The sequence below is a fragment of the Athene cunicularia genome (assembly GCF_003259725.1).
Source record: "Athene cunicularia isolate RWA chromosome 8 unlocalized genomic scaffold, athCun1 chr8_part1, whole genome shotgun sequence".
Lineage (NCBI taxonomy): Eukaryota > Metazoa > Chordata > Aves > Strigiformes > Strigidae > Athene > Athene cunicularia.
Window position 1 is genome coordinate 23,556,057 of NW_020799109.1, and position 24,655 is coordinate 23,580,711.

The following is a 24,655-nucleotide window of genomic DNA, read 5'->3' on the forward strand; positions in this document are numbered from 1 at the left end:
ATCAAGTCTGCCTAATTTATTCCTGCCCTCCAAAGCTAAACCAAGTCCAGCCAGAAAAGCAGTGATCTCCTCTATTTCATACTTCATCAATAACATAAGCTTCCCTATCCGGAGGCAAATTCTCATCTCAATGACACCAGCATGTCAAGTGTAGGTGCCTTTTCAGCAATATAACTATTATCACTGTTGTTCATACACTGGTATAAACAACTAAGCTCCTAAAAAATAAAAATAAAAAATTACAGCCTAGCTAACATAGTTATGCCAGTAAAACTGTTCTAGTGGCAACAAGGTTAATTCTTAGTTTAAAAATAGTAAGAAAGATCCTAATTTGTTCTGTTGTCATGTTCTTAGATTAACACGCACACAGACCTGACTTCAGAGAGAATGCTATCCTAAAGGCAACAAAACTGCATTGAAATTTCTGTCTGGAACTCAGTAAACAACATCATTTCTGATAATCAAAAAAGAATGTAATTCACCCCTTCAACTGTGCTGTTTTTGCAGTCTCAGTACAAATTTTAAGTAATGAGAAGTATTTTGCCCATAGAAGCAGTAATTATAATTGAGTATGATGGATAAGAGCATAATTTCAATCATGACTACTTTACAGAGTAGAATCACACTAGAACAGATAACCTACACAGTAGGCAATGAGACCCATGAAAACAACAAATCAGACCAACCAATTGTTCGTTCAAAACACTTAGTTTATTCCCAAATACAAATTCTTGTGCTTCAGTATGCATTAGATTACAATTAACACTACATACACCAGGATTTTGGGAGAGCTGCTGAGGGGAGTATGCTGTCAAGGCAAATCTGTGTAACAGAGTTGGGGGAAAGGTATAAATACTTCAGAAAGGATAAAAGCTCCCTGTTGTTTTCAATCCTAGTGGTTTAAAGGTAGCAAAAGCATTGCCCAAAGCAAATAATGCCACTATATCCTGTTGCACCTCAGCCCTAACCTGCAGTAACCCTGCAGCTCCAGTTCCCATGCCTCTGTGTTACAGCATTTAACGGGAAGAAGTTATACAGAGGTGTGGGTTTACGAGAAGGATAAACATCCATGCAAGACAAAGCTGACACCACCACTCATTTTCAACGATCATCTCCCTCTGCCCAAGAGGAAAGAATAGCACATTAACTTGACAACCATTCAGGTACCGTTTGTTCTGTTCACACAGGGCAACTGGCAGCAGTTTAACCATTCTCGCAAAGGCACACTCATGAACAGCTCATGAGCGCTGGCTGGTGCCTAAACACTACATAATGGACATGCAGCTTGCACTCACTCACCACACACAGCAGTGGGAGGCGGGATCCTGCACAGAACCATAAAAATGTTTGGGAAGAACCGAGGATACATTCTGGAGAAAAAACCATGACACTCTTACTGCCCTCCTTAGCTCCTTGGCTGACTTCTGGTTTGGTTGGTAGGTTTCTTTGTGCACTGGGACATGGCAACTGTGGAGTAATTACTAGCTGCAATGCTACAGCTGATAAATCCGAGTTAGTCATGCTTTTCATACATGTTTTATCTATATTTAAGTAAATATCAATAATGACATTACAAGAAGTGCAGCAGGGACAGCACAGGGACAGAAAGAGGGAAAGTACTCGGCTTTCTGCCCACATACAAAAAAATGTTCCCGTTCCCCACTATGCTATCCCGAATTTTTTTCAAAACACATGTCATTTTTGTCTTCAATAAAAACCAGCAAGTTGGGAACCCTAGTAAGCAGGCCTTATAATATTTGTCAAGCCCAGGCTTTCCTCCCTTATGATTTAATTTAAATCATTAGCACTCATCATACTAAGGTTTTAAAAATATAAATACATATATATAGTTTATGAGCAGGTTTCACTCTTATCAGCTCATAATAGCTTTTCTCCCAAATCCATATCCCTTTACCATCACATTCAAAACAATCTTTATTAATGCGATCTCTCTATTTTTGCTAGGAGTATCTCACTCCCCCTCACACCTTTTTTTAAAAAAAAAACATAAAGCAAGCATCGCCCTGTAATCCAATTCCCTTGTTCATATGTTTTAAATTTAATCAGAATACCTGAGGTGTCAATAATCATGTTTGTCTTTCTGACAAGGATCAGAAATGGAAATAAAGCTCATACTGTACAGCAATAATGTAATCTGCAGTGGGGCATCTGAACAACTTGTCAAGAAATCTAAAGCAACCTCCTCTTTTAGTCAAAAACATATAAAGGAAATCAGTCTTTTGAAACTAAATTTAATAAGCCAAGCAACTTGATCCAAATACTAAACAATAAATTAGTTAAAAGCCACTAGGAAAGATGCCAGGATCCCCTCTCAAATCATCAGCATCAGCTTTCAAAAAATATATTTCAATTAATCAAAATTTAAATGGGAGAGGAAAAATGTCACTATTATATATTTCTTGCTAAAATAATTAGTATTTCCCCCTGGTTGCTTAAGACAGTATTACTAAGCAGCAAAGTTAGGAAATAATACATAGCCTAGAGTGCCCTCTTTCTTTTCCAAGAAGAGTTTCAGGGAAATACTCTGTTAATGAAGGTGTCAGTCAGTCAGTTGTTTCCCAGGAAGTCAAGTAAAATAGATAAATAGGCTGAATTCAAAAAAATCTGAACATGAAAGCAGTTCAGCATAATTTAAGTGATATCCTTACACTGGTGATGAACATGATTCTACCTTAATTAAAATGTACTTACAGTGCCATCTGAAATTGTTCAAGCCATTTTTTCTTCAAGTCTTTAGTTTTGCAATAAACTTCTAAACCATTTTGACCTTGGACATGAATGAGGTAGAAGCCATAAGACCACTGCATTAAAAGATTGAAAATGCAAAGTCATCAGTTACAAAGAAAGGAAAAGAAGGAAAGAAAAAAAAAAAAAGTTTAAAAATATTTATATGAGCCTTATTTCCCCAATTTTGGGAACAGAAAGACCATTTTATTGTGTTCACTTAGGAATGATTTGCTCAAACATTTTAATTACATCAAAATGAACAAAGTTGAAATTCCTTAATATTCATTTCAGCTGACATTTAAAATATAAAACTTTGTAAATAAATTGTATATACGTTCTGAACTCCTACAAATGTTTCAAATTGCTGCTAAAAGTACACATTTTATGTGACTTAGCCACAAATATTTACCTTCTTATTTTCTTTATCAGTAGTGGGGTTATTTGTGATTTTATATTTCTGAAGATCTATTATTTCCTTCATTTCATAATTATCACCTCTCCGTTTGCAAACAATTACAGCTAGATCAAACAAGAAGATATGCCTATGAAAATATAAAGATGATTAAAAACACTCCAGAAAGCCAACAACCAAAGTCTTTATTTCACACACTTTTTCCCATGGCACTTAAAATTTTGAAGTTGAACAACTAAACTACTGAATAACAAAACAAAAAAACACTGAAAGTAGTGGTTTGCTAGAGACTTACTACTTATAAGGGACTTAGGTGATCTTAGATGATGTCATAATAGCTAACTTCAAATGAATTACTTTGCAAATTCATATGCAAAATGGTGGACAGGCTCTGTGAATGCACAGTACTCTCAAGAATTACTGAGCTGACCTCAAATCTAAAAAGAGAGTTTTACAGGCTTTTTAACAGCAAACACCAGAAGTTATGCCATCACCTGTCTTGCCTCGCACGTTTGTCTAATGTAGTTATCCTTATTTCCCCATCACCTTGAGGTCTTCCATACTGTAAGAGGGAATGATTCTGCAACAGAAGTAATATGTATGATTCAATATAGCAAAAATTTCAAGATAACAACACATTCAAATGTTAGACCACTCATACCTTTTACCCCAAAAAAGGACTTTTCAGGCCTGAAAACACCTTTTCCTCATTATCATCTAAACTAAATAAAGTAACAAGTCAACCCATTCCATTTTTGTCTCCAAATGGGAAAATATTTCCATTACAGAAAGACCTGAGTCATTGTACAAATACAAACCTTTAACTCTGCAAATATAATTTAACTGAACAGACCCCCAAAATAGCAGAGATTTCTGTACTTAAATATTCATGTCATTCTAAACCAATCATAGCATACTTAAACATACCAAGGGTACTATAATTTCATATGAAATGAGGAAAAAAATCCATCTATCAATATATTTGTTCAAAAGTGATTTAATAACTGTATTTATGAAAAATATCACGTACCAGATTCTCTATTGACAGTTGAAACTGTCTAATTTCACGGAGTGTTTCGTTATCTCTCTTTACTTCATTTACATATTGAGCCAAGTCCTAGAGCATCAACAGAAAAAGGGAGGGAAAAAAATCTTTTCCATAACAGATTATTTTAATACATTATTTGGCAAATTTATCTCTAATTTCGTCTTATCTGCCTATTTCATATTGTTTTTTAAAAAAGTTACCTTTAAGGTTCTCGAATTATCAATATGTGTATCTAACTAAAGAAAGAAAAAAGCCTCTATATATCTTCAATAATATTTACCATTTTCTTCATCATATCTTTTGAAATACAAATTTAGTAGCAAGAAAGAAGGAAACACATAATAAATTGTAAAAAAGGGCTGATTTTTTCTGAATTTCATTAATGTCTTGTTTTCAAAATTAAAAATGGAAATGCAATTTATGCAGCACACTGCCAAAAAAAGCAGTCAACAACATCCAATATCTGAGAATAAGACAGAAGCTGAATAGAGCATATAGTAGAAAATGTATGTAAGGCAGCTTGAAAGCAGCACATAAGGTGTAAACGTATCATAAGCCTGGGTGCTTATTAGGAAAGAAGAAGCTACTGCCCCAGTAGTGGTATCTTGCTCTTACTGTTGCACAGCAGAAAGAATGCATGACACAGCAAATTCTAAAAGGGGCTTTTAATGGGATATACTACCTGAAGTCAGAGGTTGAGATCATTATTGTCCCCTTTACCAGAACATGTGCTGTATACATTTCACTAAAGCCTTTAAAATGATCTGAACATGCTTGAGTAATAGTAACAATTTCTGGAGCTTCTCTGTTTATGGCTAGAGGTGAGGAGTGAGCAGGAGTGGCAATTGGTAAGGTCAGGGATGCTGAAAGCAGTAGTTGGAAAAGGCATTCTGAACTTCACAGCTTGCTTTTATGGTATCCCTTGAATATGGTCACAAATTTGGAGGGTGGAAGAAAGATACATCTTCGTAAGACCTTTTTAATCAGAATCTAAAAGTATCTGCAATCAATACGCTAACTTCCCAACTGAATCTGTGCAGGACACATTCACATCAGTCTTAAAAGAGTTAGTGTAGAAATTAAATAACCTTGTTTTCTCGCTACTAAGAGAAATCTGACAGCATAAACCTTCCTAGAATTTTCTTTCTTGAGGGGCAGTACCACTTTGCTGGCAGTTTTTCCAAAGACATGTTATTTTTGATCAGATGTGCCAGTGTTTTTAGAAGCAACATACCAATGCTGTAGTTACTTCTACTATACTGGCAGAGACTATTGTAAGAGGATACAGTAAATCATGAAGAAAACAATTCTGCAGTCTTAAGGAGAGATGATCATACCTGGATTTTTTTGGTGAGTTGGAAGGGCAGGGTGTGAGGGGTGGTTTGAGGGAGTTTTTTAATTGGCAGGCTATGTCCTGCCAGCTAGCATGTAACTGCCACAGCCACTCTGGCAAAAGATTTCTTAATTGGTCTTTTACTTTCAGTCCAACAGCCACCAAAAACAATGAAGCCAGCAAATGGGCAAGGAGAAAGTGGGGGCTGGAAGGAATAAAAAAAACAGGGTTATTTTCCTAGCCAATCTGCAGCAGCCAGGATGCATGGCTTGCCACTAGATGGAAGCAACACTGTGCCATCCCATTTCAGGCATAATTTAGGAATTTCAGGCAAAATTTAGGAAATTATGGTGGCGCTCTCTGCATTTACTGCACAAAAACAGATGACAAAGAAAGGGAAATAAAAATCTCCTTTGTGAGCTGGTCTGTATTCCAGGCATTCAAGACAGTCACACAATATGACACAGCTGTGTGACCCAAAACTAACTTAGTCTGACTTCAGCATCTTCTGTGAACCATACAGGTTACAACAGAAGGAGATATGACCTATGCAGTGTTGGCTTCTTTCCCACTTTCCCCACAAAGTATAGAAAAAAATTTCACAATTCTAGTGCATGAATGTCACAATCCATGCCATGAAATCAACTGAAGCAGAACTCTCCTTCATTTCTGAAGCTGTGCAGAGGAACACACCATCTATTACCTCATACGTAAGTCAGGAAAGCTATTCTGTAAAGCATTTGTACCACGTGCAGGTGAATATACAGCAAGAGATACTTTACCTCCAGAAAGACACTACTGCTTTCAAAGGTAAAGCCACAGAGATCATATTACAAGGACAGGAAAAAAGTTTTGTAAAGAAAGGTAACTGTCTACATCTCACTGGGAAACTACTGACCTGGATTAGAATTGACTTACAGTAGTAGAAATATTTCTATATTTTGGATATGAGACTGACATTACTGAAACACCTGATTTTCATCTCATGACAGCAAAATTATGTAGAAGTAAACTGAAATAAGGAAGTTCCATTTCATAAACTCTCCACTTCAGAAAACTACTGAACTTGTTTCCCAGACTTGGGCAAAGCCCTCAACTACATACTTGCCCCGACATACTCACAAAGGTCAGAGTGACCTGTAAAAACATGTTTGATCTGCTGTGAATAACATTATCTCCTCTAGGAAATATAGTTCTGAGCTACCATTTTAACTGCCAGCAAAGACAGAAATACTTCATTGCCACGAATACTTACCTTCATTGCATCAAGTGCCAGTTTTAGATTTGCCTTCTCCATGGGCTCAGTAGTGTGCTTTACCAGCTCCTGTGGACAGAGCAGTTAAAAATTTTCACCCACTGTTTGTCAGTTTATAAATTGAACTTGTCATTGCTCATACCCCACTGCACCACCACACCCCACTCCCCCAAAAACAAGGAAGAAAACAAAACTAGAAAACACAACTCAATAAGTCACATTTTCATCCCCATACTGAGCACCCTATAACTGAGTGAAGACTACTGCAAATAGATAATTGGCAAGTGTTTGAGAACCACTGCTGTATAGCTTAAACACTGACCTTATCTGACAATCAACCATCACTAAAAGCTAATTTGGTCTGTCTAGCACTTAAAACTTGCCAAATCAGACCATTACTGTATGTGCATGCTGAAAGCACAGGTAAACACTTGAGTTCGTATGCACATGACTATACAGTAGACCATCCCATTCCAAAGCATGCACTTGTCTGCAGAGAGGGATGTACACTTGCAATAAAATCTCAGCTAAACTGTGCACTGCTTAAGAGAAGTCATTGTCTCATTATGCCTAAGATAAAGCTGACTCAGAAGGCATATTTAAATCAAATGTAGATGTTTATTTAAAGTTTTTAGCCACTTCCCATATGGAAAATAAAGGGGCTTTTTTGGGTTTTATGAAGTGAAAAATAACCTCTTGGGGAAAGAGGTTCTTTCTTCTTTATAATTTGGAAGAGATTTATACATTTCAGTTAACATAACTACTTGATAAAATCATAGGAAATGAAGGAATAAGTATTTATGCTTCACATTATAATCCTAATAATTTGCTGGATTTTTTTCTTTCAAAGCCTGTAAAATATTTCTTTCTTTTAACTACAGTGTCACACAGAGCATAGTGACATATTGTATATCACCTTTTCATAATATTCAGATTGACTATAAAATCATGAGTCAGATCTCAGAAGTTTTTTTTCAAAAGCAGTTGTACCATTCATTTTGTTTCTTTCCAATTTTCCAATGATCAAAACATTGATGATTCATAGAAATATTTCAAAAATTTAACATTATAAAATGTATGTTGCTCTGCTGAGTCAAAATTATGCTTCACATACAAGCAGTACATCTTTTTAAAATGACATTTTACAAGCATCAGCAGGGTTGACAATCTAATATAGTAATATATTTCTTTGCAGCTGAACTAACGAGTCTCCTGGCACAGCTATCAAATTAAATTTATAAGACTCTCCACCCTTATTACAGGACTAACTGCAAAAGCTAATGCTCTGTGGGTTATAACAAGAAGCATTTCAAAATAAATATGGCTTTATTGTAATCTATGACGACAAAGAAGCATCTTAAAAGTATGCCATAAGTATGGTTCATCTTCCTCTTTTGGGGGGTAATGGTTCTTCTTTCAAAGTACCACGATTATAGTTTGGCATTACTAACAATTTTAAACATACCAAGAACAAAAGGTTCAGATATTGAGGAAACAATTGTGGTGTACTCTTTTTTTTTTTCTCCCAGATATGCTTCTGAGGAATGGTCTCTGTAAGAAAACTTGCACTTGACTGGATTTTATTTTGTAACAAATCATCCTTGTATCTATGGAAAAGTCAATCACCTCTCCTTTGATAAAGACCTTTAGCTCTTATTCTTACAATTCATTGATGATAAACAATCACAGTTTTGCTCTCAGCCCCCTTAAATTTAAAAAATAAATTACCTGGAGCAGTAGGTGATATTTTAGCACTCTCTGCATTGGAACCACTAAAAGATCCCGCAATGTAAATTTCCCATTATTTGCCCTCTTGGAACATTCCTAGTTCAAAGCCGAAAAAAAAATAAAAAACAGAGTTAAAATTCAAAATATTCAAGTGATATATATGAAAATTTAGTGATATATGCACCAAGCAGCTATATTAAGCTTGAGATAAAGAATATCAACAAAATGAATGATCCATGGGTCATGGCAGACAGCAAGCCCTGTGATGCTGTGGGACCAGGGCTTCAGTCTAGAGGTACCTCCCAACCTGAGTGATTCTGCAATTGTGTGTTCTCGGCTGAGATGTCACAATAAACAGAAGGGTATCACAAATGATCACTTACGGAAAAAAAAAACCTTAACCCTACTTATCTCAGTGACAAAACTCCATTCACTTCAGCGTCAGAATGCATATCGCAACAGCTCACATATTCATTTGATCAGAGGCTCCAAAAACAATTAAAAGGAAGAGAAACACATTCACTTACCAATCCAGATAGTTTTTCATCAAGAAGTTTTTGACTTGGATGAAAGCAGGACATATTCATAGAAACACGTGGGGGGAGGGGGGGGTTATATATACATGTATGTATACATGTTAAAAAATACTGATACCTCTAACTTCAATTTAACATCTTCTTTTGTCTTAGAGATGTTGTCTAAGCATGATATCGCTATCTCCACTTGACTGCAGTACTGTCCATAAATAACCAATCTAAATCAAAGCAAGAGATGAAGAATAAAAGGAACATTTGCTTATTTAAGAACAATCCTTGATCATTTTTCACAAATACATTGTCAACAATCCTATTTTCAAAAGGAGCAGTGCCTAAATAAGCAAGGATAGGATTTAGGCACAGACTTCAATAAGAACACATGGAAGAATATTCAGGAGAACACAGTTTTGATCTACCTTGAAAATGCCATAAAATCACTGCAATTTCCTTAATATTCACATGCATATGTTCTGATAAATACAGGACTCATTAAAAAGCAGCGTAACTGCTGTTTAACAGAGCAACAGTCTGTAGTATTACAACACTTTAGATTTTTAAGGTTGTAATGAATAAATTCTGTAATACAGGCTTAACAGGATTAATTACAGCTATCCTTTAAAGAACTTGTAGGTTACCCAAACTGATCCATCTCAAACAGCTTCTACCAGGTTATAACCTGCGAGCTCTCAGATCAAAACAATAGCATATTAAAACTCGAGAAATTTTCAATAGTTGAATATTTGTCAAGGGCAGCAATGCTTCTTGAAGGAGGCTGATGTTATGATGGGAGTCTCTTGCCCCTGTTTGGAGTGCTTCTTTCTGCTAGTTCCATTGCAAGGAGTGCTGTTTCCTTTCATCTTTTCACATATTTCTTGAGGTGACTCCTTCTGTATGCTTCAAATCCCTTTTTTAGGGGTTCCACGAGCTTTATATTGGGATCTCCTAAATTTCTTTTTCTCTTGCCTAATCTCTACAATTATTTTCTTTTTTAAAAAAATCTTGTTTCACAATTAAAGCAATTATACTGTTTTAAGACTTACCACTTCTGATTACTTTTAATCACTACATGGTTAAGCCATTGAGTCTACCTCCATCTGTTTCCTTTTTGTATAATATAAACTTGGGGTTTCTTCTCCTTGTCCTTTGTTGCCCTCTTAGCACAAATTTCAGAACTACTTTTGAAAGATAAGCATTTTCTAGAACAACTTATTGTCCCCTAATTCCCTTCCATAGCAGCAGAAAGTCTAACAGCCTGGGAAATAACTATGTCCTGCTCCAACATAAAAGCTGAGACAGAGAGTCTCTGAAGAAAAAACTGTTTATGGGCAGTCTGGGACACCCTCCTCCCTCAGAAAACAACTCTCCTGTCTAACATTTTCCAGATGGTGCTGTCCAATTTCACACAAGCCTGTTATTACTGCAACAATCCTCCTTCCTCATCACCCTCAAGCAAATCCAATTAGCTCCCACAGGTCTTTCCTGCTCCCATCCCAGAAGGAACTAATTTTTAACCACAACCCAAGGGTTACTTCAAGGCAGGTCAGCACTGTAGCCCACAGTACAAGTGTTTTTCAGCTAAGTATCACAGGCACGTAAGTTCATCTATACAGTCCAACAGCTGTTCAGTGCTGGCAGAAAAAAAAAATCTGAAAAGGTAGGTAAAAATTGGCAATTAGCCTACAGGGCATGGCATGTTGCCACAGCTATCCTGTTATCAGCTTGGCTGTTTTTCACAGTTAGAAGGTAGAGCATGTTTGCTTTATTGTCACACCTTTGACAGCAGGGCAGGGTAAGAACCTAGTCTCTTTGATTTTACACCTTCTTTCTCTTCTTTCAAGTTATGACCTCTTCCATTTCCATGAATGTAGAATAGCCATAATATGTAAGGGTATTGCCAAAGGTCACTTCCTGAATAAAACCCTAACTCTACTGATGTCAGTAGCAAAACTCCATTCATTTCAATGCCAGGATTTTGCACTTATTTTGCTCCTTCTTCCCTTTTTATAACATTTTATCTGTTAAACAATACAGGTACACACTATAAAATACCTGGGATTATTTGCATTTAAAAAATGCTGTGCAAAATAAGCTATTTAAGTTTTGTTCAAAATACAGATGTTGCCTGTCTATGTAATAATATTGTCAAAACAGGGGGTAAGAAGAGAAAGGCTCATTCAGCAATAGGTTACATTTTGACTTTCAGGCTCAAAACACCAAATACTAGCTTAGTAAGTATACTGACATCAAATTCAATCCTGTTTCAGAAATACTCAAGCAAAACCACGGTAGAATACTAAACTAGGCATAGATTATCACAATTAGTAAAAGTCCATAAATCTTACCTTTCCTTGTAGTTAATAAAAATTTGATAGAGGTTCTGATCATTTTTGTTAACAATGGAATCATTGATGTCCTGTGTTAGATTTCGGTGAATTTTCACCAAATCCTTAAAAACAGTAATAGAGGGAAAGGTTTTTAAAAACAGAATGATTCAAAACTATGAATATAAAAATAAATTATTTCATGTTAGATCTATTAATTTCAATAAATTGGAAAACAGATTATTTGAGAGTAGAACCTAATTTCAAGGTTTGCCACGTCTTCCATATATTGCAACAAGAAAAACTGAACTACCTATTAGCAGCTAATTTATTCTAGCTTGGAACGTGCACTGTTAATTCATCTTCATTTTATAATGATAATTTTAAAATTAAGCAAGTCAACTAAATGCTTTAGTGACAAGATAAAGTAATGATTCATGTCCCTGAGCTGTGAAAAATTAGTTTTGTACATTACATTGGTCAATTAGTGATGTTCTAGTGCTAAGTTAACTGCAATCATAATGAGTTTCCCAATACAGCAGGCAATGAATGGCTGAAAGGCAAGAATATTGCAGAAAGATTTGCTCCCTGAGTATAGTAGCAACTCACCTTATTTGTTCACTATTATACAAAAACTTGTAAACAACTGTAAGGAAATTACATCCGCCTTAATACTAGTGCAGTAAGTTATATACTACAAAAATAATACAAAATATTGAGTTGTGAACTAAGTGAAAACATTTCACTTCACAGTGATGAAAAGCAAGAGTATACACAAAGTCAATCACATCACAGGTGAGGGAGCAAAAACTTGAAACAGATCAAATTCAGTTGCTAGCAATTCTAGTGCCATACCCTCAAAATCTTAAGTTGCAGCAGACAAAGACATTATTATAGAAATGCTTCCCAATTAATGTATTAGAGCACATTTTCTCAGGAGTGCACAGGGACTCAACTAAGCAACACCCCTGAAAAACAGCTTCATGCTAAGGGGACAAAGTGTCTTTCTGAGCTGCTATCTCAAATTCCGAGTCAAATTTTAAATTAAGCTGATGTTAACATTGTTAGAAGTTAATGCAAGTTCCAACGCTTCAGTATCCATTATATGTGCTTCCATCTCTCTCTCCCTGTATGTCCATATGTACATTGCAATTCAAATGCATGCATAGTGTACATATGAACGCATCTATATATGTGTGCACACATATATAGACAGATAAACATACAAATGCATACATATGTACATATATATGCATAGACACACCCAAATATAGAGCCATACATACATTTTATAGGACAGAACTTTGAAATCTGAGCCCTAATGAAAGGCACACTCTTTAGACTGGTGAGTAGTTTGGGACACCTGTTTTTTTGTTTTTCTTTTCTTAAAAATAAAATATATTTTGACATCAGCAGACGATTTTGTCCAGCAAGCATCTTTCAAAGTTTATACAGGGAATATAGCATCACCCTAAAGCACCGACCCCTCACCACAGCCCTTTAACAGAGGCAAATCCATTCTGTTCTCCACATCACAGTTTGCTGTAGAGCTCTGTGTAACAGCTATTTTTAGTTTAAAACAAGCTTCCACTGCCCTCCAGCCTTCCTGCTGAGGAACTGCCACAGAGACAAGGTCTGAGCGGACAAAGCTTTTGCATGTATTTTTGGCTTAGGCAAGCCCTATATTCCTTTTAATGTTTTTGGATGACTATGAAATGTTACTGGAGTCAGAAATAAGCACCACCTTGTAACAGCAGAATACTGAACGCTGATAATGAGAAACCAAGTAAAACAACCTAAATATAACAGTTTACTATGCATTTTCATATTTTTGAATGAACAAGTTTTGTTTTTTTTACTTCTCTTTTCTGATCTCATTACATATCTTTAATGAGTAGTGAGTAGGCTGACCTCTCAGTTTGTGCTTACAGCATGTAAGCCCTTTTTATACCCCTGTGCAGTGTTTCACGTTGGTTGACTTGAGGGTTTTCAATGCACAGAAATCAATATGCCTATGCACATGGAGCCTTAGGAAACAGGTTTACAGCAACTCAGGTAGGACAGACACATTAGGGCCTTCTTTGTAATGAATAAGAAACATTAATGTAGGGCAGAAAATAAATTCTTTTTCAAAAGCAAAAGGGCCTCTACAGGCAGCTGACATACTTCAAGAGAGCAAGTAGGTTACTGAAATCTGTGGCAGTATTTTGGACTAATATTCAAAGAGAAGGAAATTACAGCATTTGACAATCAGGGTGAACAATTTAATAACAGTGCAACTATGGCAAGTGGTCAGATATCATCATCAGTGTAGTAACTGTCATAATTGAGCTTCTGTCAGGATGGTGCTGGAACAGCAACTAAAACATTCTTATAGACCAGGTTCCCACAGAATAAAAAAAATCCTCAACACCACCTCCTACAGCCCTGAGAGCCTGTGGGACATGTCAGAGATGGCCAAAACAGAGGTGATCTTTTACAGGCAAGAAAGATTTGATATGACCCATGGCCCACACTGGGGACCCTTTCTTTACAGCGTGCCTCATAGAAGAACACTACTTTCATTTGTCTGTGTTGAGAGAGGTTTCAGATTATGTCTGATGTCTTCCTTTAAAGTCAGATAAAGACATCTGCTGAATACTTACATCAACTAAAGATATATGTAAATTGACATACTATTATGATTAGGCCAGAAATAAATGGAACAAAGTAATAATAATCACAGAAACCTTTAAGATTTCAGTCAGATAAAGAGGTCTCCTAGATATTTCACAGAGGATTTCTTTCATCCTTTACAGTGTCATATTCTGATTCCAAGCTGCAAGTTATCTTAATTTTAAAATGTCTTCAATGATGACAGAGCCAGGGTAGATACAAGGATTTGCAGAGTAGCTATAGAAATCCTCATGAAAGCACCACTCAGCATACAGTGGTAGGCAACCTAATAGTCACAACTATGTACTATCATTAAAATACCAGTATATATTAGAAGATAACCCATCTTCTATAAATTATTAGCTTCTAAGATACTCCACTTTATAACCATTCACTATCTGACATAATAACATTATTTCTCTTATCCTATTCTCTCAAGCAGAAAAAAAAAAAAGCATGCACATTCTTTTTTTATCAACTAACCTACCATCTATATAAATGCATTGTGCACCTTATTTCGAACAAAAATTTTGTGCAGTAACACACCACACAAATAGATCACAACCAGCTATGAATCTAATATCTGTTCATTAAATATGTGATTACTTACAGGAATGTTGATGAAAACTGTCTCAAACTCTGATGCTGACAGAAACCTTTTCAATGGCACCATGAAAAACTACAAGGAAAAAAAAAAGTATACATACATCAACTATGCCATTGTATTTTCTAGACTGTTATAAAAATACATGTTACAATTCTATAAGTAGTATCTTACTTTCTCTATCGATTCCAGAGTTTCAGTGTATTTCTCTTCAGTTTGCTTTATTTCAGCAAGACAACAGCTTCTTATGTCATTTTCAGTATATTTCTGCAATTACAATGGAGTCAAGTTTGAGTCATTAACAGGCACCTAATGGATAACAAATGTATTTGTTTAGAATTAAGCAATTAGGATAACTGCTTCCTGAAGCTTCCAAAGATGATAGCAATAACCAAGAACATTTCAATGTTCAATTAGCTGATGACTTTAAAAAGTTTTTCTGAAATTCAGCAACAAAAAATATTATGAAAAATTAATGTTTAGACATAAAACGCTGAACTCTCTGCATGTACTTCAAAAGCTGAGATAAAGGTCACATTTAATTTACATCTGGACTGAGAAACCTTACTTAAAATACTCAGCAGTTAATAATTCCATTAAACTTAATGGGGCTAAATCATGTGAGTACCTTTACATTGCCATAAATACTGGATTTGGTCTAATCCCTGCACTTATTTACAGTTTTTCCCTTTTAGTTCTCAATGGGAGCTTTCTCTTCAGACACAATATGACTATGTCCTCAAATCAGGAAATGGAGTGACCTCTAAGTTTAGCTTTTGCTTATGTATACGTGTGTCTTCAATGAGACCCTGGGATTTTGCCATGTAAACTCATAGGAAATTGAAGTAATTATGAGCACAGGATTCTATTAAAATAGTTTACAAGCGCTCTTACTGAAGATCAGGTTTACAGCATTACAGCTTCAATAACTTGCAAATCTGATTTCAAATAAAAGCATAAGTACCCAGAAGAAGGTATGGAAGCATTCATGTCAAGCAAGACCTAAAACATCTTGGAGACCTGACACAGAAACTGGATAGACTCCTACAATTAAAAGCAATAATTGATCAAAAACGTTTTCTCCAAAACCAACAATAAGCAGTGGCTTAAGAAGTAATAGTACTATTACATCATTTCTGAAACCTATTCATCAGTTTGTAACATACTTCCAAGGCATCCTTCAGCATATCTTTGACTGTATCTTACCTTTTTTTCACCCAGTGTATGGAATCCACTTACTGAACATAATGGACCTGATGACTAGATGTTACTCAAATATAGTGTCAGGACTAGAAATTTCATACTACAGTTCTTTCCGTTCAGAAAAAAAAACTTTCAGCTTTTGAACAAAGGACTTCTCCTCCAGAAATAGCAAAACTTCTAGACTGAATTTTTAACAATTAGCTCTTAGTACATCTCCCTGCTATCAGTCTACTTGACACACCTGCTAAGCATGCCACAGCAAACAGCAAGCCACACTTAAACCACCCATGAGACACATAAAACTCCTATGATATTGCTTGGCCACCTATGAAGACTGGAAAATGTATTCCTACCACCTAAACTAGATGCCAAGTGGAAAATCGTACAGGCACATAAAGCTTCATAACTGTTCACACTTCTGTTTTGGCCTCTCTCCTTTATCCTTCTCTCTGTCTCCATATGACTCTATAAGCAGCTCCTGCAACCAGAACACTGCTTCTCATTCTCATCTACAAGGTGCTGCCTTATCTCAGAAATTATTCTTTAAAATCCAGTTTGTGCAGTCATTAATTTTCCCACAACATACATTAAAGTGCCATCCTTATCAGCTGCAGACAGAAGTGACCATTTAGCAAAAATAGTCTGTCATTATCAGCAGAAACGTACTTTATGAACATCATCTGATGATCAGCGTCATTGCAAAATCTATCATTAATTCCCAAATTCTTTGGCAGGGGGAAGCAAGCACTGTCACAGCTAGCCATAGTCAGTAAATCTCAGTAAATGTTAGATTTTGACATTATTCAGGCTTTTAGTTATTTTCCACCTTTACCTTTATGAGGTCAATACTGTTCAAATTGCTTGCAGTATTTGCACCAATACAGAAATTGTACCCAATGCAAGTTTATATCCATTTGCAAAATGTGGGAGTTTATCATTCACCAACTCTCTTATGAACAATGCAAACAAAATCCTGGAATTCCACTTAAAATGATTCACTTCAATTTTGTGCTCACCTAGCCTAAACAGATCATTTGCATACATAGGCACTTTTGGCAGAAATTAACATATCAACTTTCTATCTGTACCACAAATTCCTAGAATTTGAGTGCAACAAACAAAAGGAGAAAGAAAATAAGAAGTAATGTGTGATTACCAGTACGTGAGAAAAATTGCTTTTGAAGGTCACTACCGCTAGAGAAAATTTAGCAGAACAGTTTACTTCACTAGCTAATGACAATAAATCAAGGATGAGGGGAACACACTGCTATTGGAGACTCTGAAAAGTATTGGGTTCTTCTAAAAATCTACTTGAAGTTTTTCCTGTGCTAGTGTTTTCATATGCAAGAAATTCTCACATAGGGTTAAAATGAAATACTTGCACAAAATTGTCATGTTAGAATGCAGGGTATTTATAAACCTGAGAGGAAATTATCATGAACCAGAAATAATTGCCATATTCAAGAAAGCTGTCACAGCAAAACAACTGTAATCTTTCCGTTCATTACAGGTTGTGGAAAAAATATTTTGCTGTACCATGTTTTCAATTTTCATTTACTTTCTATAAGAAACAAATATGAGTCTATTCAATATGAATTATCTAGGCTAAAACGCAAGTAAAAGTGGAACATGAGAGTTCCAATGGCTATATTAATCATTTGCTAGAAATACCGATATGCAAGAGTGACATTTGCAACAGGAAAGAAAGAATCAGAGAAAGTTTATACACTACCAACTGCCAGAGATTACCAACTGTTACGGTTGAAGGAAAAAAAACCCACCACCCACACTTGTGAAACCCAGAACTTAACGCACTTTGAGTTTCAGTATAATATAAAAACTCAAAACAAGATCACAGTAAAGATTTCCTATGATTCAAACACTTTTCTAAAACATCCTGCCTTCAAGTGAATGTGACTTCATTAGACGTAAAAATGTTTTTTCAACTCATTTGACTTTCATTGAATAACCTAAACTTTAGGAGGTAAATAAAACTAAGCGAAATGTGAAAAACTAACACAAATTTCTGCTTATCTCATCCTTGGTTTACATGCATTACCTGGAGGACTTTGTATTAACAGAAAACCAGGCTTGAAAATAATATTGTTATACTCAAACAATAGATTAAACAAGGCAGTAATCTTCCCAAGACAAGATGGTAGTAACTTTGGGGAATCACTGTAAAAGCAGAGAACACAAAATGCATTAGCTATCTCCTATACTTGTACTGAAAAGATACACAAGGTAAAAAATAAAAAAAAAAAAAGCCAAAACAAAAAAAACCCCACACCACCACAAAAGATCTTCAGAATTTCTCACTTCTTCATGTAGCTATATTACTAAAAAGCAACATGGAAAAGTATAACAAGTTTCCAACCTAAGACAACAGGAAGTGTAACATACCTTCATGTCAATACAAAGGAAGAAAACAACTTGTCCTAAAAAACATATCCTGTCATGGCCACAGACTAATTTTTTCCAGATCAGAAAGCACGTCTCTTGAGGAAGGGCAGACAAGTACATCAGGGATTCTCCCAATTAGCAAGTAAATTTTATTGCCTAAGTTTAGATTTTTTTTAAGACTGTTTTGAAAGCTGACCATGGTACCTTTATAAGCTACTTATCCCATTCTCAGTAAGACCAATCTAATACATAGTTGATTAAGCAGGAAATTCATTGGTATAAAACAATTATCAGTTGTCCTTGTTAGATTAATTGTCCAAATTATGGCTGAAACAACAGCATTTCAAAATATTATAAATTTAATTTTGGAAGTAGGACACTTCGAGGTAACCTGTTAATATAATTGCTCTTAAAACAGTTGGCAAATCTTACTATTTATAGCTGGCAAACTTAACAAAATAAGTAATTATTGTATTTTAGAATTACCTTTCAAAAAATTACCACAGTTAATGTTCGACCCTTTGCCAAAACAGCATGCAAAGTCTTACAAAGGAGATAATAATATACTGCACATGACAGCTCCAGGTGCAACTGCGCATGAGTGAAGTTTCTGTGAAACTAGCTATAAAGAGACAATTTCACAAATAGTAAGTGTTAAAAATATAACTGCTATGGTTCAAAAATAGGAATTGGAAAACGTACAGGTTGCTGTGTTGCTTCATCTTTCATTAAGTCTTCATAAACCTCTCCACCTTCATCTTCGCCATAGACGCAGTCATATAACTCCTCATCTTCATCAACACCAGTTTCACTAAAAGGAAAAGACAGTAAAAAAAGAGTTGTGCGGCACAGGCAAATTACCATCAGCTCTCCAAGGGATCTCATGGGAAAATATTCCAACAGTAAATAAACAGATAAATTAATACAACTATATAATGAAATAACTCATTAAGGGAAATCAAGTCCACTAATTTTCTTTCCTCAATGTATTTAAAACACAGTGCATGAAATCAACACTGAAGCCTGTATCAGTTTAGAACCACACAGGAACTAAACCAGGCACTGAAAGCAGCTTGTCAGGACAGTTTTGTCACAAGGTACTGTGCAGTTGCTCTCTTCATCTCTTTTCCTACCACATACAGTGAAAAGGAGCTGCCTCTCCTTACTGCCTGCCATCCCACTGCACTGGGGTGTGAGACACCAATACAGGTTGCCTTCCTACCTAAAGAAAGTATTATCTGGGGTAAAATACACTAAAAACTGCAGAGCCAGCAGCTGAGAGACTGTACCTCCACACCATAAACTAGCATCTTGATCACCTCATGGCAACCTTCAGCTACATAAAACCAAAAAGAACAGCCTTTCAAACTGAAAATCAGGCAGGTCAGCAACGCAAGACTATGCACAAGAAGCATCCTCCTATTACCCAGACTACAGACATACCTACTCAATGTTCAACTCTACCCTCAGCTAATTCAGCTTCTTTAGAGTCAGTCCTGCTAGGTTTCGCCTACTTTGCACTGGGACTGTGTCAAGCCATAACACCTCTTTCACCCACATTTCTTAGGTTATGTCTACAAAAGAACTCTAAAAGATATTGAAAGTAGTTCAGTCATAATAATACAGAAACTTGATCAGATCTGCTGATAATTTACTGTTGGAAGACAACATTGAAATACTTCAGAGTAAAAAAACAAACTGACAGTCCACTAGAACTAGGAAGTACAACCATTTCTTTAAGTGGATCATCAGTACTCAAGAACAGGATATCAGAAGCTCTACTGACAGACACTGATGATTTCTAAGAAATCAAAATGAGTAAGAATTGCTACCAACACAGTTGCCACATCGACTATTTAGAATTGCCAAAGAAAAACACTATGTCTATAGTTAGGACTATACCCAGGAATCAAGTGAATTTATTTCTCATTAAATATTTTTATTTGATTTGGGTTTTTTCAAATCAAGGACATCAGAAGGATAAAATAAGCCATCGCTAGAAGTTTCAACAGATGAAACTATTAGAGAAAAAATTGGGGGGATTCAAGAGAAGACGGAAATTTCTCACATCCCTTCTGAGCCACAACAACCCCCAGCTGCTCTACAGGCTTGGGAAGGAGTGGCTGGAGAGCTGCCAGTCAGAGAGGGACCTGGAGGAGTTGATTGACAGCCAGCTGAACAGGAGCCAGCAGTGTGCCCAGGTGGCCAAGAAGGCCAATGGCATCCTGGCTTGTGTCAACAATAGAGTGGCCAGCAGGGACAGGGAAGGGATCTTACCCCTGTACTGGCACTGGTGAGGCTGCACCTCGATTCCTGGGTTCAGTTTTGGGCCCCTCACTACAAAAAGGACATTGAATGACTCGAGCGTGTCCAGAGAAGGGCAACGGAGCTGGTGCAGGGTCTGGAGCACAGGTTGTACGGGGAGCGGCTAAGGGAACTGGGGGTGTTTAGTCTGGAGAAGAGGAGGCTGAGGGGAGACCTCATCGCCCTCTACAGCTACCTGAAAGGAGGGTGCAGAGAGCTGGGGATGAGTCTCTTTAACCAAGTAACAAGTGATAGGACAAGAGGAAATGGCCTCAAGTTGCACCAGTGAAGGTTTAGACTAGATATTAGGAAGCATTTCTTTCCAGAAGGGATTGTTAGGTGTTGGAATGGACTGCCCAGGGAGGTGGTGGAGTCCCCAACCCTGGAGGTATTTAAGAGTTGGGTTGACATAGTGCTGAGGGATACGGTGTAGTAGGGAACAGTCAGTGTTAGGTTAATGTTTGGACTAGATCATCTTCAAGGTCCTTTCCAGCCTAGATGATTCTGTGATACCATGCCCCAGGACAGCTAGAAAGCTCAGGTGCTCCAGGTTAGTCTGACATTTCAGCCTGCACCAGTGATGGTGATGTGCTAACATTTAATATTAAACACTAGCAGTTGTGTCAGATGAAGCACAGACACACTCCATTTTACCACCTATGCTCTAGGGAACAAAAGCTAACAAAAAAGGCAGTAAGGATAGAAAAATTGAACTGCTAGAGCTCTTTCTGACAGAAAGCATTAAATTAATTCTAAATTCTTCAGACACCATTTAAACTCAGGGACAATTAAATTCATTTTAGTCAAATGTCCTTTAACTAGGAGAAGAAAAAAAAATGTGGGCCATTTGCATCATTCACTGGCACTTGTTTCTTATGAAGAGAGTATGTCTTGAATTGTTTCCGCCACAACAGAGACAGCATACAACTATCAAATTTCAGTGAATAATATTTGTAAATTGATGCAAAAGAAGAGCTGCAAATCACTATTTATTTGGTATGATTTGTTTTTTTTAATGAAAAACTGTCCCCCAGTACTGAATTTGTATACCTATTTAAGAACTGATAGAAATATTATTTTCAAGCAGTACTAATGCCACCACATCTAAGAAATGAGGATATCACCTCTAGCTCACTTGCATCTCAGAGTAGTCTGCAACTCCTACCCTCTGCACGTTTAGCTGCTTTTCACTCTGTGTAACTATCTGAGACAGCTGCAGGAGGCAAGGATCAGCTTTGAAGGGAAGGTGATAAATTGAGCAATGCCAAACATGTTGGGGTTTCCCTTCTTTATGGGCAATAAAGAAACAAACCCGCTGTGTGAACAGCAGCTATATCACCACATCACAGCAAGCCACACACAATATGGCCAGAGCCAAAATAGAGCCAGATGAACACTGGTGAGGTAGCATTGGTGAACTTTGAGCTTTGGGACAGTGAGCTCTAATTCTAGCTCTTGTCCAACATGATTCCTAATGGACCTTGAGAGATCCCAGCCATAGGATACAAGAGTAGTTCTTCCTGACATTTTTTTGTTCCCAGATGTATTTATCTCACCAGTCACCAAAATAAAGCTACAGGCTACCATTCAGTACTATACGGTATGTTCGTGTCTATCTTAATTGTACCTCAAAGCCAACATGAAAATTGGCAATAATTAATAATCCTGCAAACGCTTACACAGAGAGACAAATGCACTCAATATGAAGAATTTCATTAACTTTAGGTAAATGATCCACTTAAATTGTGATCCAAACATGCATTTTCTTCCCAAATTCAAGACAATCTCCTTGGGCCCCTTACAACTGATACTGGAATTTGATGAAAGCATTCTCCTTATACAATCACATAAATTAAAAACACATTAATGATTTACTCTGCTACCAGCACCCTCTATGAAATTTGCTTCCTTTCATATAAAATGTATTACAATCATTCAGATAAGCTTTCATAATTCATTAACTCATTCTGGTCAGCATAATGGCTAATGAAGTCTTGTTAAATCAAATAAATATTCCATTCTCATTAAAACTATGTGTTCCATAATATCATATATAAATAATAGCATGCAAACAAATGCCAAAATCTTTAAGTAAAGGTTTACAACATACTCTATTAAATCAGGAAGACCTTTGTAGATATCTTCATCATCAACACTTTCTTCTGTAGGGAAGGGCCTATAGAAAGAATAATAGCATGAATTATAGACAGCACTAGCCTAGTCACATAGTGGATTTTCATTTCGTTTCCAAAATTTGCACACAGATTACTGTATGTTAATGTGTTTGCACATTCCCCTCTTTCTCTGATGAGCAGTATTATATGTGTATTCAGACTTCTGTATATGAATCGATACTTCATATGATAAAAAAAATTACTGGATAGGGTTGTTACAAATCACCACTAATACACATCACTGTCAGTTTTTCCACTGAGAATATTAACTACTGTTTTTAGCACAGGACATGGATTACAGGACTGGCTAGGGAATTTTGTTTTAAAAACATCATCCATTCATGTACAGTAAGACTGCTGATCAAACCATTCAAAAAGACGGAGAATACCAAAGCATGACATGCTTCACCTTCTCTAACAGCCCACAGTTATAGTTCATGAGGTTACGTTTGGTTGGGGTTTTTTGGTTTATTTTTGAAAATGAGAATCTCACAAACCTGGCAGTTCTGCTAATTTGTAGAAAGCAGAAAGAAGAGAAAACCCATTTGTCTTTACAAAGATCAACACTGCAGCAGCCTGACTTATAATCCATCTGTCACAATTATCACACAAGTTCTGTAATACTAACCATTCCTTTGCTCACCTCGTGTTTCAGCACGAGAAGTAAATATAGTTCAGACACTTCAGTAAGCATACCAGAGGTAGAAGATACCCCTCAGAGCTCCTCAGAGGTCCAGAGCCTTGGTTAGCTGTCCGCCGGACAAGATGGTTTACAACCAAAGAAGTTCTTATGGAGGGACACTGCCTATACTGCCTCTAAAATCTTTTCAAGGTGCATCACACAAGAGACATTATTCCCACCATTCACTAGGGCAGCAACATACCTTATTCCTGTGCCTAATGCAATAGGAGTGCGAGAAAGTTTTGAAAGCGTTTCTATCACCTGGAGAAGAAGGAAACAGAAACCATGATTAGTTGTAGAGCAGAAGCAATAAAAAATTTTGTTCTCTATGTTTTAATTATCAGCAACATCATTTCACATCAAATGATATAAACAGACACATAATCTGGCTGTGCTAAACACTGAGTGCACTGAACTTCCACGGATTTCCCATGAGCTGGTCTCCAGCGCTTTTGTACTGGGGTATGTGACAGAAGCACAAAGAAAGGAAAATGGAAATCTCTTATTTACAAGTTTTAGCACAAGTAAAAGCCAATTTAAGTGGATTTAAAACCAGGTCATATGTGTCACAAATTAGACGCTCAATTTTCAATTGGACCTGGAGACAACTGTAATCAAATTTTATACTACAGGCTGCTCTGAAGAATTTTTTTTTTTTTTTTTTTTTTTTTTTTTTTTTTTTTTGGTAGCTCCAGGGAGAAAACCCACTAGTATTAATTTGAGCTTTTCCAAACACTGGCCAGAAGAGGGAGCCAAATGTCAAATGAGCAGAAAGCCACCTTTTCAGGACTGTCTTGGAAAGATAATCTATTAGTCAACTGAAAATTCAATAGCTAGCAAAATAATCTGTCCTGACAGATGAGTGAATATTGATTGGCAAAATCACAGCAAAAGAGGTTTAATGATTATCAAAACAGAGGGGGGCAAGTCTGATAAAGTAAATATCCCTTTCTTGTTTCAACGTGTTATTTCCCAGCACACAGAAAATCTTCTGCAAACTATTCCACCCACACAAACTCTTTTTCCTTAGAGGAATTCTCACTTAACTAGCATAATCAGACCCAGAAGAATAGTCTTCACAGCTAATTATGGTTGCTTCATGATAAAATAAAAAAGATCTGCACACACACAAAAAAAAATATATATATTTAGGAAGATAACTAGCAAATGTTGTTCCCAAATTTATAATTTATAAATTAAGAACAGAAAAAGTTATTCAGAAACTGATGTGAAACCTTCCTTTAAGGCA

General features: G+C 36.4%; 1 protein-coding gene across 2 annotated transcripts in view; it reads right to left on the bottom strand.

The window, feature by feature from the left end:
• Nucleotides 1–24,655, bottom strand: part of VAV3 (vav guanine nucleotide exchange factor 3) — a 143,270-nt gene that overhangs the window by 87,315 nt on the left and 31,300 nt on the right. For both annotated transcript variants that reach the window (XM_026854234.1, XM_026854233.1), the window contains exons 3-15: nt 23,609–23,667; nt 22,661–22,726; nt 18,949–19,057; nt 14,815–14,907; nt 14,647–14,715; nt 11,403–11,506; nt 9,179–9,278; nt 8,525–8,620; nt 6,797–6,865; nt 4,191–4,277; nt 3,655–3,740; nt 3,158–3,290; nt 2,713–2,822 (exon numbers count right to left, since the gene is read on the bottom strand). In XM_026854234.1, coding sequence (XP_026710035.1) covers nt 2,713–2,822; nt 3,158–3,290; nt 3,655–3,740; nt 4,191–4,277; nt 6,797–6,865; nt 8,525–8,620; nt 9,179–9,278; nt 11,403–11,506; nt 14,647–14,715; nt 14,815–14,907; nt 18,949–19,057; nt 22,661–22,726; nt 23,609–23,667 — 1,181 coding nt within the window. The remainder of the gene's footprint in view (nt 1–2,712; nt 2,823–3,157; nt 3,291–3,654; nt 3,741–4,190; nt 4,278–6,796; nt 6,866–8,524; nt 8,621–9,178; nt 9,279–11,402; nt 11,507–14,646; nt 14,716–14,814; nt 14,908–18,948; nt 19,058–22,660; nt 22,727–23,608; nt 23,668–24,655) is intronic.